The 16,385-nt window shown below is 38.4% G+C and overlaps 1 protein-coding gene across 3 annotated transcripts in view; it reads right to left on the reverse strand.

The window, feature by feature from the left end:
• Window positions 1-1,785: 1,785 nt before the first annotated feature.
• The window catches only part of arid3a (AT rich interactive domain 3A (BRIGHT-like)), a 49,741-nt gene continuing 35,141 nt past the window's right edge, over window positions 1,786-16,385 (reverse strand). For 2 of the 3 annotated variants that reach the window (XM_044200527.1, XM_044200526.1), the window contains exons 6-9: window positions 15,511-15,758; window positions 14,601-14,891; window positions 13,157-13,246; window positions 1,786-10,047 (exon numbers count right to left, since the gene is read on the reverse strand). In XM_044200527.1, the coding sequence (XP_044056462.1) occupies window positions 9,905-10,047; window positions 13,157-13,246; window positions 14,601-14,891; window positions 15,511-15,758 (772 nt within the window). In that variant the 3' untranslated portion in view covers window positions 1,786-9,904. The remainder of the gene's footprint in view (window positions 10,048-13,156; window positions 13,247-14,600; window positions 14,892-15,510; window positions 15,759-16,385) is intronic. The other variant, XM_044200528.1, reaches the window with a different exon arrangement.

Raw genomic sequence — 16,385 nt, forward strand, 5'->3', positions numbered from 1 at the left:
ATTGGGCGGTGCTTCAGAAACCTCCAGCGTCAACGTGAGCCGGGAGTCACGTTGCAGAATGACTACCGATCTAGATCAACACAGAAACCTTGTTTTAAATGCAATTTTCCCTCAAAGCCTCTTTTATTTCAAATACATAATAGGTTAATAACATGTCAGGAAAAGAAAAAACACCAGTCAAAAATACTACATAAAAATTGGACAAAAAAGGAGAAAAGAAAAACAAAATTGGACCTGACTCCAATGATTTCCAGTAAATATTGTCAATAGAAACTAGGACTTTGTATTGCGCTATACTGTGAACGAAGATTAGGTAAATACTCCACATTTACCAGCTGCAACATTAAAATGATGCATCACTAATTATAATACAATAATATAATATACATGATTCTGAAATGGGCCATTGTGCATAATTAGTATTTTATTTTAAGTATGTTTTAATGCTAATACTTTTGTACTTTTCCTCAATTAAAATTCTGATGCACAACTTTTACTTGTAACAGAGTATTTCTACACTGTGGTTTTGCTTCTTTTACTTTAAGTTAAAGATCAACGTACTTCTTCCACCACTGCAATTTAGCAATACCCGACCACAAAACTACTCAATTTCAAGTGAAAGTCCTGCATTCAAAAATAATGAGTACTTTAAGTAAAAGTACAGAAGTATTAGCAACAAAATGTACTTTAAGTGTTAAAAATAAAAGTACTCATTATGGAGAATGGCCCCTGTCAGTGCTGTATTATTATATAATTGATGCATTAACATGTAAGCAGTGCTTTGGTGTTGTAGGTCTAGGTGAAGCAAATTTTATTTTATAACAATGCATCATATTTTAACTGATCGTCTGCTTTGTTTGTGAAATCTCAATCTGAATATTGTATGGCTGTCAGATAAATGTAGTGGAGTAAAAAGCTATAGTATAGTTTGCAGATTCAGATTTCACACACAAAACCTATAATGAGCTCATAAAATACAATGCATTGCTATAAACTACCCAGCAATGAAGAAGTTAAATGAGTTCCATGTCGACCATCTGCAACAATAAAAAGCTGCTGGTACAATAATGCCTCAGTAATAATATTACATTAATATCATAATAATAATGTTGGAGTGACATTTTTCTCATAATATTTCTTGCTACTTTTTCTTAAGTGAAGGATCTGAATACTTCTTCCACCTCTTGCCACTATTAATGTTTTTATTGGAAGATTTTTAGGATACTAATATACAGTATATGACCCATGTGATTGGCACAAATATATTTGTTCCTCCCTTCCTTTCGTTGAGTGTGATTCTGTTTAAATCACATTTTATTTCCTGTAATTTAAACTTAAATTGATGTTGTGATATATGGTTTTGGACAGTTCATTTTACTTTATTCTACCAGATTAATATACTCTGCTTTTCAGGGAGTCCCGAGTACACATGTTAAAGACAAAAAATAAAACTGAAACAATTAAAAGATTAAGTTAGTAAAGTAAATGTAGGACTTCTGGATTCACAGTCAAATTTGGTGGCTAACGCATCATTATGCAGAAGAGGCTGTAAAAAGTTTTAGTCCCGTTAAATAATTTGCTAAAAGGCTGATGTGGAGCTTTAAATGGTTAGTTACTTTTTGGTGCCAGCATCAATGTTATTGAGTAAATAATTAACACATTTTCATTACAGATGTAGTTAAGCTAACAAATTAAAAAGGGAAGGAACATATCATTTGCGATTATACTGATAAACAGGTTTGCTAATTTATCTTAGGATACATAAAAAAATATCCAAAGCTCTGGTGTCATTTAAGAAAGGTGATATTTTATTAATTTCTGATTCAAAATAAAAGTATTCACACAAACACATATTGAGTAAATAGGCAAGAATAGCTCTCCACCCTTCAAAAACAGAAAAAACAAAACAAAAAAACTGTTGTATTGCCCGCCGCCTCTTCACTGTTACCGTGGTTATCGGGAAACATCCCATTCATCAAAAAATTTAATCATTTATAGAAAAATGAGGAATAAGCAAACATGAATAGAACAGACTGAAAAAAATGACTCGCAGTACTAACAGTGGTACTAGAAGCAGTACTTGTTGTAGTACTAGTAGTAGTTAGCTGTTGAGCTGGAGGTTCCCTGTTGTTGATGCTCAAATAAACTAAACAGCAGAAGTGTTACGAGCCTGTAACACAGAGACAGAGAAAGCCACCCCAGTGTCCAAAATGAACCTCTCAGTTCAGCAGGGTGACAAATATATATATTTATTTTTTTCCTGTCAAGATAATGATATAAATACACCACAGAACTTGTTTTCAATAAAATCTCACGTGTGTCATGAGGCTATAACTATATCTTAAGTACTGCACTGGTATGTTGAAGTTCATTTCGGACCCTGGTGTCCGCCCTCACGCCCTCTTTGTGTACCCACTAAACTTTAACTTGAGCCCTCGCCGGGTTAAATGCATCAAACTGGAGGTAGAGGTAGATTTTCCTGAGAAGTTGTAAAAGACAGGAGCCTTGTTTCAGTTCTGAAGTTAACTTGAAGACACGTGAAGCCCCCACACACATCACATGCTTCCCTAAAATAAATCACATTATTATCATCATCATCATCACTATATTAATAATCACTATAAAAGCAAAGAAAAGCAAAAAAAATAAAACAAATAATATAAACATGATATAGTTTACAGCCCTAAAAAGCCACATTTCAGAAATATTCTATTTAATGAATCTTAGTAATACAGGTTAATTCATACAATTGTCACAGCAGAAGGCATCTTGTTATTTCTCATCATTTTCCTTGTCCATAGTCCTCCTGATGGAGGTAAAGTCAGTGGTGAAGTCCAGTCAAAATCCCCGAACCCACATGCGCCTTAAGCTGTAAATGTTGCAGCAGAATTTTCATGTTGGCAACATGTGGGAACAGGAGTCAGAGTCAATTCTCCATGTAAGACACTCTGGCCTAGTGAGGTTCTTAAGCTACAGCTCTGGTGGGAGTAAAAGCAGCAATATTTAAAAAGGTAAAACACTTGAAAGTTGTGAATTTCTTACATTATGACATTTTGACATAGAGCGAGCAAGCCAACCACAAGGGACTCGGAGGGTTTGTGCTGATTGGAAGCTGCGACTTGCTAGATTTGGAAGTCAGCCCCCAAAAAGCACCACATTTAATACCAATATTGTCGGGAAATCAAACTCTGAGACACACACAATTTTGTTTTGCATTAAAAATATGATGAAAATTAGTCCAGCTAAGTCATTGTTCCGATCTGTACAACAGCACATGAATGCACCAAACAAGCACACTTTTGAAATCAATCCAAGCTTTTGACTGCACACAACAATAATGTAACTTTGACAAACAAATAAAGCCTGCAGACGCAAAGTCTTGTGCGAGCATCGTCTAATCTAAAACCACTACGCTCTACGAGTGAAAGCGGCTGCAGACCCACAGACACATATACGCAGCTGGCAGCATTCAGAAAAACTATCAGTCTGAACCAAAATCTGCTAGAAACTCTTTTCAAAACTCAGAACAACCTTAAGTGTTAAGACTGATACAGTTTTCACAGCTACACTGTTCCAATGTTTCTTAAAATATCAGATATGAGCTACCTCTGATATGGAGGAACCTGCCCGACCACAGCTACAGAGAAACAGGCAAGACAGGATGTTTGATTATTGATTGTTTACTGTGTTTTTAATAAGTAAGTACATTCTTTAGGTGAATGCCTTTATGAGCTACTGACTAAGTTTGAGTCTGGTTTCAGTGGAGCATTTTACTCCTCTAAATGTATTCAGAGGCTTTGTCACCTCAACAAAGATAAAACTATGGAAACACTGGAAGGAAATGAAAATATGAACACTGAACATTCTTTGCTGTAAATGGTCATACACACCCTTTTGTGTTTCCATTTAGGAAATCTGAACTGGTTGTGTGTCATAACAAAACCTTCCACTGAGGGGAGCTCTTAGTAAAGAGTTTGAAGCTTGGACTGAATCCTCAGCTAAACTGACATCTCTGGTTCCCCTTGCACAACTGAAATCGATTAAAGGTGAGAGTCAGAGTTTAAGCTGATGGCTGATTACCTGTGGTCATTACAATCTCTTTCATAAGTCAGAGTGAAGTCTTATGAACTAGCATCAACAACATTTTGATCAGGTTTGCCTGCATGAACGCAGCCTTTGACAGGCTTCTCTGTTGTGGCTGAAGCAAAGAAATCTGCCAGCTTTAGTTCTTGAGGTAGAAACAGGGCTTGATTGTGGTTGAAGGGATGTCAGAGTGTTTGGAGGTATACAGTGTTGTCATAATGTCGCCTGATTGTCGCTATCACGCAATTAAAAAGATGCCAACCTTCCTTGAAGAAAGAGAGATAGAGAGCGAGCGAGCTGCAGTACCTCCACTGTTCAAATGCAAATATCTCACAGAGCCGGTCGATAGATATACGATAAACATGGATCCATTGAAGGGGGCAGGTGCTTGAATGTTGCCTCAGGGGCCAAAAGGTCACAGGGTCAAATCAAAAAAAAAAAAAGCAATGTTGATCCTTTAGATCAGTATTGATTGAATTTTGCTATCTCCAGCAGTCCTCCCCCCTCAAACCAATGCTTTCAGCCACAGCATGTCTCTATTTGATTGTCAGCCATTACCAGCAACTGTGACATCTGCTACTCATGCAGAGAGAGCGAGAGGCGTGGAGGGAAATTCTGGGCTTTCAGCGTGTCACCAAACTGCAAAAACATCCTTTTCCATCGTAATATGTGGAATTTACAGTAGCATCTGCTTACACGGAGGAATCCAGGTGAAAGACAACCTTAAAATGTAAATGAGTTTAAAATGAATTACTTTCTTCATTTATTCCACCCTGGGTCTTTTTGTCATAGTTATGGCCAAGTTATATATTTATAGGTTAGCATAGCATGTATACACCACCATTACTGTAGAGACTATGCTGCCCTACTAAGGCAAAACGCAGTAACTACATACTGAGTTAAGACCAGAATCTGACTTTTTGACATCTTTCCTTGCCATAGAAATTATTATACCATCAAATGTACATTTTGTGGTAAAAACACAGAAGTACGGAAAATTCATAAGAACTATAAAACAGATGTAAAAACCAAACTGCGTTGACTGCAGTCCGGCTAGTTAAGGCTAGCTGATGCAATAGCAGCTAATTTACTCACTTTTTCCCGTTTCCTGGAATTGAAAAATCTATTTTGATGCACCAAAATCTTCGTAACTGAGCATGTTATACCATATAAATAAGACAACAACTAAATCTTAAGTCACAATGGGAGAGAAAAAAGAAACACCAGATAAACTAGTCCTGCTAAATGCTAACTAGCCTAGCTAGCAGAGCAGCAGTAACTGCCGTCACTGTAGCCTCTAACTGTAGTGAAAGTCACGTGATTTCATGTGGCTAAGCTACATTTAAATCACATGTTCAAAATGTATTTAATTAAAGATGAATTCATTTAACTAGCTAATTAGTTAAAATGTACAAGATAGCTGAAGAAAAAACATTTTATTTGTAGATACTGTATTTTCTATGTTTCATGTAATGATTAATAATCAGCATAAAAGCCATAAATTTAAAGGTTTTACAGCATATATATCTGTTACACAGTTTGGCCTTCAAACCCTTTTTTCTGTGTTTCACTGTTTCTGCAGTTACTGTTGAGCGCTTTCCAGAAAAAAGTTGAACCATGCTAAGCCAATCCATGCCTCACTTGGTTTACAGAACAAATCTAATTTTAACCCAACTAATAAAAGCCAACCGATATAAACCAAAGTGAGTTCACAACATAATAATTCACTACAACTGTAACGTAACCTGGCTAGTCAAACAGATTGATAAATGAAGCAGGTTTTTTTAGTGGTTTAAAAAATGTTGTTGCCAAAACTATAACAATAAGACCCAGATTGTAGCCATATTGCTTAATGCTTTGGATAAAACGTGTCTATCAAATGCAAAGAAACTAGTTCAGCGTTAGTGTGCATCTGTACATGACTCTCAACACGACTCACATGTCCACAGTGAGGAAGCAGCCAGAAGGCAGTGTGTCTTTCACGTTACCCACATTTCTCACTGTAGAAACACTGCCTTCCTCCTTCCTCACTGAGAGCCCGATCAATCAGACTGCATCAAAACTGCATAAATGCCATTCACATTTGGTTTAAACATGTTTTTGTATTATCGCCCACCTCTGAAAGGCTGCTGACAGAAAGCTGTAATCTCTGGACTGGACTTTCAGTTCTGCAGATGAGTCTCAGACAAACAATTTCATTGGTTGAGTTAAACCTCGGTGGTCGACACCAAAGTGTTGCCGTTTGTGATCAGCATTAGACTGATACCCTGTGAGAAAATGCAGGTATGGCAAAGAGAATAAATAAACAGAAAACCGTGTAGTCTAGATAACATCAAGTTCAAACTAGCTTTAATCTCGCTAACCTGCAGACTTCATGAACCCTCACCTAAAACCTATGAACATGAACACACGCAGTGACACTGATGCAAAGCAAGTTAAAGTGTTTGAGGTTTGACATTTATTATTTTAAACTGGCCAAACAAGATTTGTTACAAGTTCTGTATTTGGCGTTTGAACTATAAACTTGGGAGCTATTGAAATAACTAACAGATCTGTTGAGACTCAAAACTGATCTCACCACAAGGCCCACTGAGTATCTGTTCTGGAGCCTTCGATTGTATCACATGATCTGTAAAATAATGACTCTTTCTCCAAATAATTAACATTTAAGCTCACTTGTCTGAGAGTCAAGTGCCTGACAAAGCTCAAGGATTAATGAAAAAAAGCTGAGTTATGTTTCTGTTTGAGTATTTAATAACCACTGAAGGTTAGTATGACACAATGATTCTCCATTATTATTTATTAATAGTGTGACGGTCCTGTGTAGTGTGTGTGTGTTTGTGTGTGTTGCAAGTCCTTGGCTGGGTGCAGCTGAGGTGGCATTGCAGTAACTGGGAACATCTGGTCAGTGTTCCTCAGTTATTTATGTCCACCTGCCCAGACGCCAGTCACCTCCAACCAAGCTCTGTTCGCTTTTCCGCGTTGTCCTTTTTTGTTTTAACATGTGCCTCATATCAGCCATTGCATTCACACATCTCTTATACTGACTTTCGCACCTGATTGTGTTTATTATTACTTACTTTAATGAACTTCACTTTGCCGGTAATAACAATAGCTATTTTAGCTGACAGGTGGTACGAGTGGAAAATGTAAAACCTTAAACACACATAAAACTGTAGCAGTAGCACCCACTGCCTGTAGGTGGTGACATCAAAATATCTACATCTGAAAGTCAAAACTGCCCCTTCTCTTACTTTTCTTGCCTATAGGTGGCGCAGGCTGGTTCTGATAATGACAGAGTTCCTGTTTTGTCACTGTGGAAAAACTGTGGTTTTCTGAAACGCAACTCAACCAATGAGATCCTGTCTCTGCCTCTGACAAACTTTTTTAAAAATCCAGCTAAAGGCTCCACTTTTCTTTTCTAGGAAGTAATAAAACAAGTGAGGTTGGACAGTTCACTCCTTTGTGTCAAGAGGTACTCTCACTATTTTACTAAACTTTAAGTACAGTATTTAATGATTGTATGTGTTCTTGAATGAGAGTTGTTGGCTGACTATAAAGAGTACTTTTCAAAACTGACCAGTGTTTGTGTAGCAGCTGGTGGTGATTTCCAACAGAGAAGCAAGTCCAGAATCAAAGCCACGACAACCATCTGGTGATATTTGACTGGAACAGTAAAAACTGATTAGACGGAGGTACTGCTCGCTCTCCAGTCATCTCATGCTGTGTTAAGGCCTCAGAACAGAACCCACATACAAAGCCTGATTTACTTCCTAACGTCAGTAGGAATGAGGCTGCTTTGCGTAGGGGTGGGGTCGGGGGGTTGAGTAACAATCTTTAACAGCAAACAGTCCAGCGAGGTAACACAGGTTAAAGTTCAAAAAGCTGAATGATTGATCTACTTCAAAATGCAGAGACACAGCTACTTATGATTGATATGGTTTCTCCACTGAGGGTGATTTAACTTTTTATAAATCTAACGGCAGTGAGTGTTAGTGTACAAACACTAAGACACAAGCGAGCGCTCAGCCGCAGCTATGATTACCTCTGAGCTCACATTAAGCAACATCTAAAACCTGTCAGAGGATCACAAGATATTCTCTGTTATATCCTTGACAAGTGGCAAGCTAGTCTGACCCTGTCCTTGTCACAGCACAGGATAAGAAGCACTTGGATCAGAAGAAGCACCAAGTCATGCAAAACAGAAAAGCGTAAACAAAAAATAAAAGCATCTGTAATCTATAATACAAAAAACAAAACAACAAAACATCAGATATGAGCTGAAATAACGGTTATGTTTCTTCTGAAGCTCAGATAGCACCTCCTGACACCTGATTGTCCACGTGAGTGTCTCCACAATGACAAGGCTTTAGTGGATACATGACTCCTGTTAATTTAAGACAGGAAATCACAGTTTTCCTGCTTCACTCCTGAATTTTCAATTTTATCTACAAACACAGGCATGCATCTGACCTTAAGACAACCACTACACTAGAAGGCAAAGTTTAAAAAAAAAAAAGATAAAAATTTCTGCACACAAAGATGTTGAAAAGCAATGCTCTGTCGAGATACTGTACAAAGCGATGAGCAGACGGACACCTGAGAACAATCGAAAACGTGTATTATTCACAACAGGAACAGTCGGTGTGGACACCGCTGAGGCTCAGAAAGTCCAGCGTGTTGAGGTGCAGCGAGGGGAAAAAAAGGCTTTAGCTCATTTTTCCCACCTGCACAACTGACCTTATTCATACAAACAGCCATTTTGAACACTAAACTACCTGCAAGATTGGCATAGATATACACTGAACTGGCCTTATGTCAACAAACAGGTGAGGATTTTAGATAAAAAATAATAGCCAGCTGTTTCAGGAAGAAGAACCACAACAGCTGCTTGAATTCAGCAGGGACGTCAGCTATGTAGCATTCTAGCTAATTTAGCTACTACCTAGACTCTGGTAGCGATCAATAATGGACCACATGCATTAAAAAGTGAACCAATATCCTTGCAGATTCTTGAGATCCAGTTGTTTTACATTTGTCTGGAGAATCTGTGGCATCGATGTGATGTGTATCTGGGTACACAACAGGCGCGCAGACTTGCACGTGCACTCGCTCTTCTACACAGAGATCCAAAATGGCTGCCATGTGAATAAGGTTATAAGGTTTTACACAAAATGAGGTCACAACGGTACATTGTTATATGCCCTGAAGAAACAACATATACCTTTAAAGCTTTTCTGATTAAAAATAGAGGATATTCATAATTTCTTTTTTTTTATAGAATTCTAAATATATAGATTTTTTTCCTGCAGTGAGAGGATTGTTAAAGATTTAAATGATATAACACAATAAAGAGAATAACAATAATGATAATAACAACAATGAAAAGATAAAATAAAAAAATCTCTCCCCTAGAGGATAAAATATCGCTGTCAATCAGTAGCTGTGTTTGTGTGTGTAAACAGTGCATTACCCTTCCTAGTTATTACCTTCTCTTTTGTTCTCCGATAATCTGTACATTTATGCAGAAATAAATAATTCATAGGTTGTGCATACATATTTGTTTAGCATATACTGGCTCTCAGTTGGGATGTTTCTTATTATTTATCCGAAATCATTTTGGCTATGAAGAACAAAAGAGGTGAGTTGGTGAAAGAAAACCTGAGATAGTGTACTTCAAGTGATCTGAGTTTCAGTTTGTGTCTTTTTGTACAGTTTATGGTTCTTCTCTTTTTGGCTTAGATTATGTAGAAAATGAGGTTGATTTTTGGCTTTACTTAGAGTGGTAATTAAAAAAATAAGGGGAAAGGCTGGGGGTTTGTTAAGACAATGAGTTGCTGGAGGTTGAGGTTGAGGTAGGTGTGTTCTGCTGCTGCTGTGGAGCGATACGACTGCTGACTGTCTTGTTGGAGACGGACGATCCAGATGCACCGGACCCTGCTGCTGTCTGAGCAAAAAGAACGCCTAGACAGGAACAGATATAAGAAACCCAAAAATAAAGGTTAGAAAACCAAGTCTGAGTCCAAGCATGCCTGTTTAATTTAATCTCCAATTTAAATTAAAACTTCGGGAAATACACTCATTTGCTGTCTTTCGAGTGTTAGATGAAAAGATCATGTCTTTGTGTTAAGTACAAGAAGCTAGAGCCAGGAGGAGATTAGCCTAGCTTACCATAAAGGCTGGAAACAGGGGGGAACAGCTAGCATGGTTCTGTCCAAAGTTATTTAATATTTAAAGCAACTGTTCAAACTGTTAGGAAAATATGCTTATTCACTTCATTGGGATTGGATGAGAAGATTGGAGTTGGAACTTGGAGGCGATTAGCCTAGCTTAGCACCAAGACTGGAAACAGGGGGTAACAGTTAGCCTGGCTCTCTCTAAAGTTCAAAATCACAGTCAAACCCTAACCCTATCTATCTATCTATCTATCTATCTATCTATCTATCTATCTATCTATCTTATTTCCCCCCCCTTCTCATTTTTATACATATATATATATCCTGCGTAACAAAATTATCAAATTATAATGGTAGTATAACAAAAAATAAATACATAAATACAACTGATATTTAAACCTGTGCAGTATTGTTAATACACTAACCCTATTTAAAATTATGTTTAGTTTAGTTTAGACCCGATACTTCAAAATAGATGTTGTAGCCTCATGGTATTATAAATACAAAGGACACTGTCCCTTACTGTGTTACCTTTAAAAGATTGATTCTAGTTTGATTCTAGCATAATTTTTGGGGAATATTCATTTCAGCCTGAGTAGTGTCTGCAGGTCTTTCATTCAGGCTACATGTGGCCCCAGAAACATCCACTTGTTAAAAGGTTATATTGATAACATTTTTATGTAGACAAATAATAAAAAATAAAAAAAATCCACAGAGCTTTCAGAAAGGTGCGGAATAAAAGTATCACTTTTCCTAAAAAAAAAATTATGATTCTGAATGGATCATTTTAAAAATTTTGACGGGTCCAAAATGAATGTTTTGTTTATCTCTGTGTGAGATGTCTTACGTTTGGTTCCTGCTTCTAACAAGGGTTGTGAGCCAATAGTATAACGACGTTGGTATCACGTGGTATAGCTGCCAGTTAGTGTGGAGAAAACGGACACTGGCATTAGCACATATTAGCTGTCTTAGCTTAATCGTCCAAACAACAACAACAACCCATACAATTACAGTTCTGCATATTTAAACAAAATAAACAACAACCGACAGTCATGTGTTGTCACCGGTTAGATTGTCAAAATTAGAACAATAACAGCGTCAATCCCTGAGGAGCTACGTTAGCATTAGTGATGGCTACATCCAGTTGCTTAACATTATAGTTTCCTCAAACAATGTAACGTTATAACGAAGATGTGTATCAAAGGGGATTTAGAAGTCGGCCAGGGTCCAACATAACTGATGGCCTGGGGCCAGTACAAGTTTCTGCAGGGCAAGTTGATTAACCAGTCACTGGTCCGCTTATGAAAATACGGTCGCTCTTCTTTAAGAACCGACTGGACGTGGGATCTCGATATTTTACCAATGTGTCATGTCGAAGGTAAATTAAAGTTATGATCTACTGTAGATCTGCTCATTATAGTGTTTAGACCCAAAACGTGACTGGAGACCCTCAGCTGAGGTACTTGTGGCTAGCTAGCCATGTGGCCAGCTGTGTTGAGCTCAACAGCTACAGTACTCATGTTAATATAAAAATGTGAAAATACTGATATGATCATACAGTCGTCCTTACTACCTGTAGCCATTGTTGCTGTGTGGTGCTCAGATGTTTTTTATAATCCGCTATGAGATTTGTTTTCAGCAAGAAAACAATTTGAATAATGTTAGGTCAACACAACGCTAACGCTAGCTAACCTCAACTTTTACTGTAGCTGTCTGTCTAATGTGGAGCGCTGTGGGTTTTAATAGCATCCCTATAATGTACTGTACTCTTTGATTGTATTAAAATGTAAATATCGACCTAATATCTTATAGTCTAAGGATGACTGAGATGTAATTTTACGAATAGTGTTGCAATATAGGGCCCCTATAATTATTAAATGATGGGGAAAAGAGGGTTACCTAAAGCTAGCTAGCCTTATCCTAAGATTACCATTATGATAATGTTACATGAAACACCACCGCACAAAGTAACCTACATTTATAGCTAATGTATAGCTATATGTAGCAAAATTAATTCATTACTCTATCACGAAAGATTCATCACTTGATATGACTGAGTCTGAGTCTCACTCCACTCGACCATGAAATATGCAGGTTGTGCAACGAACTGGCAACCACTAAAAGGAAATGGAGGGGGGGAGGGGGAGTGCGTCATCTAGTGGCTGGCTATAAACTCCTCTCTTCTCCTGTCTGGACAGTAAGAGGACAATGTTCAGAGAGATTTTAGTTAGAAAATCAACATGAAACTATAAAAGTGAGAGGGACAAGAATAGGATTTGAAAAAGTGAGGAGGACATGTCCCCCCAATCCCCAGTGGAAACTACCCTTGATGGTACCAAACCCTCAACCATACTGTGACAAGGCTCTGGGAAGTCACTGCACCTGGCTGTTGTTCGCCAAGAAATAGTTACATCATTTAACTCCCCCTAAAACCACAAACTGTTCTTTTTACATTTCAGTTTGAGTACAGCTTAAACAAACAAGATACAACATGTTAATTAGTGATCTTAAGCAGTTGGTGGGCAGATATCTTTTTGAGAGATCAAGGTAAGCTAATCGTCTCCTGGCTCTAGCGCCATGCTTAACACACAGACACGAGAGTGTCGATGTACTTAATTTATCTTACCTGTATTATAGTGTATTATATTTTAAATTGGTTAGAACGTCTATTCCTGTGTGCATTGACGTGATAGTGAGCGGCTGTAACAAAGAGTTTCCCCCCGGGGATCAATAAAGTATTTCTGATTCTGATCTCGGAAAGACATGAAACATGAAATAATGCGAAAAATAATGATGAACAACTCAATGAGATTATATATTAAATCAAAGTATAAATTAACTGAGAAGAAAGGAAGTGATCAGCTGGACTTCCTGTGCCACTTGACAGCGATACTCACCAGTGTACACCACTCCATTGAGCTCCACTGACATGCTGATGCTGCTTGTGCCGTTAGTGGTGAGGTTCAGGGCCGAGTCCTGCCTGCTGTCTGTAAGGAAGACAACCACAAAATAGAGCTGTGTTAACAAAACCAAATCACTTACAGTGTAGTTTTATTCAGTATAAAAACTGCAAGGTGTCTTTGTAACACTAGTCCAGAGTTGACTTGTCCCTTAACTATCTATAAACCAAAAGAGCAAAACAAACGAAAGTAACTCAAGAACACAATACTCTCTTAAAAAAAGCAACAAAAAAAAAGTCCAATTCAACATTTCTCTGAAGTCACCTGTATGATCAGTACTGAGAAACAGTTTGCATGTTCTATCAGATAGACAGTAACCAAGACAAACTCTGCCATACGATCAAAGTGCCTTCTGGCAGAAGGGAATCCCCGCACAGACAAACACACATACATATGTGTGCATGCATGCTGCTTCTATAAGCTAAACAGGTCAACATATAGGCCTGCTGTGGGTTACTTCCTCACTGTTGGGTGCTGTGGTTTGTGGTAAGATGAGAAGAATGTCTTCAGATACAAACTGCCAGGAAGGGTATAATCCAGCTCATGCAAATTCTGGGGTAATAACAATGAAATGTAAAATCCACAATAATGCCCGCAGCAGATGTGATGTAGTAATATTGATGTGTATTAGTGTCTCTTTTTTCAGCTGATAAAGAATCTTGAAAAACTCAAGAAATTGAGCAGATGGTAACATTTTCTGGTCTGATGTAGCGTTTTGAAAAGCAGGTAGATCTCTCTGGAAGAACACACTTTGTGCTGATTGATTATTGGGATTCTAAATACATGAGTATGGATTTTCAAATTCCTCTAGGCAGCACCCAGCAGCCTCTTCTATTACCTATGTACATGTTACCTTTAGGCAATGTCATTAATCACCAGGGGTTATAATTTAATTTTTATGTGGATGATATGCATATATTGATGTCTGTTGACCCAAATGACCCTGTTCCTATCTGCTGCAACCTGTGACTCTGACAGAAATAGATGGCTGAGTAAGTTTCTTAAATTCAACAGAGATAAAAACATAAATAGTAATTGTCAGACCAAAGATGAGATCTACTTTTCTCAAGACAGGGCAGTTTGGTTTCCCCAATAGTCATGTATCATACATTTGGAAATTACTGTTTAATTTCACATCAATGTGGTGACAAAATCAACCGTCTTCCATTTTAGAAACCTCGCTAAAGTAAGACCTTTTGAGACTCAGCCGATGTAAGAAAGCTGGTCTACGCTTTTATCTTATGTTGATTCGATTGTGAAAGAATTTTCTCAACCCACAGGGGAGCACAGACTTCTTCATCTGATGTGAAACCATGAAAATTATGTCTGACTGTTTTGTTCTCCTGTGAATAGATCAGAAACTTCACAATGTGTTCAGTACCTTGGTTATTGATGCGGATGTTCATGGGTATCTGAGCGGTCATGGCCAGCAGGTTATGTTGCAGCGCTCTCTGCAGCAGTCTGTGATGTTCCTCGGCCGGCAGCGCCATCTTCTTCTCTGGTGGCTCGCCTGCTTCCAGTTTGTCCCTCAGCTGCTCCAGAGCCGCCACCTGAGCCGCCATTGCTGCCTGAGCTGCTGCTGCCTGCACAGCAGCCACCGAGTGACCCGCCAAGGGCCCCGCTGGCAATCGAGACATACTGATCCCCGGCAGCGACTGGCCTCCCTCCTCTTCTGAGAAGGGGGAACTTGAGTCAAGCACACTCAAATACAACTGAACATGAGGTGATATCCAGGCAAGATATAGATTATGTTCCTCCCTGACCACACTGACAACAGAACAGCTAGTTTAAGATGCACACTATGTTACTGCTTACTTTTGGTTAAGATCTCTTACAACAGAGAGGGCAGCAAATAAAAAATACCATTCACCACGACTGCTTTCTGGTAGTAAATATACTGCTTGGAAACTACAGGTTTGGTACTGAACCCTCATTTTATCCAACGTCCTGACATGAAGGATTGATATGTTCATTTCAAAGTGATACAGGCAAGTTTTAATGATTTTTAACACATTTTTCATCACAATTTTCAATTGTAATGTCAAGTAAAACCCATTTGTCATTTTGGATTGAGATTACAATTTTGGAAGACTATAAATCAGGAGCTCACGACAGTCCTACATTCATGTGTGTTAAACAATGTAAAACTAAGAGGACAATCTACAGCTAATCATTAAATGTTCTGATGACTCAAACTGACCTCTTTCATGCTTCCAAGTCTTCAATTTCAAACACTGACTCCAAGAGTTAATCCCATTTGATGTGAGTACAGCACAATACACAAATCTCACCTTTCTTGATCTTCTGGATGGGGGTCAGCGAGGCCCCATTGGTGCCCACCGTCAGGCCCACACTGGACGTGGGGAGCTTCGGCGAGGAGAGCATGGTAGGCGTCCCGTTGGGCGAATAGGTGAAGAGGGAACTGCCAAAGCTTTGTCGTCGGCCCTCCCGCCGATTACTGTCGATGGCTGCCTGGAGCTCATTGGGGTTGCTCAGACCCCTCTTATCACATTCATATGGGTACAGGTACTTCATGTATCTGGAAGGAACACCATGTATATATGTACTGCTGAAAATGTCAATTAGTTCTCAAAACTTAAATACATACAAAGTGTTTTGGGGTTGACTGAGCTATTAGTCAACTTAAAGAGGTATTCCACAAATTTTACACATCAGGATCAGTTTTCTCATCATGAGGAGTACTACTCAGCATGTGAAAACGTTAAGCTTGGCCTTAAAGACAGCACGTTGTTAACAGAAATCCTTTTGGGGCATGGAGTTTGAGAGACATGGACAATAACCATGCAAAAAGATGACAGATGCTATCAAGATTGTGGGAAGTGTATGATCTATTGTTTTTGGAGTTTCACCCATACTAGGAACTAAAAGTCAGGATATCTAGATCTCTGCTTACTTTATGGAAGTACAATACTAAATCACTGGAGTACCCCTTTAAATATCCAGTTAGTGTTCGCAGTAGATCACCACTGGCTACAGTGAAACATACCAGCTCTTAAATCATAGAAGAGTGATGGACAATAACTTGAAGTGATTGAAGGAGATACTAAATAATGGCACAAGAATCTTGAAAATGTCTAATTCTCAAAAGAAGGGATCTGTGGTGAAAATTGATTAGGAGCGAGAACGTGCTGCCCTCTGAACCAAC

Source organism: Siniperca chuatsi, linkage group LG6, assembly GCF_020085105.1.
Source record: "Siniperca chuatsi isolate FFG_IHB_CAS linkage group LG6, ASM2008510v1, whole genome shotgun sequence".
NCBI lineage: Eukaryota > Metazoa > Chordata > Actinopteri > Centrarchiformes > Sinipercidae > Siniperca > Siniperca chuatsi.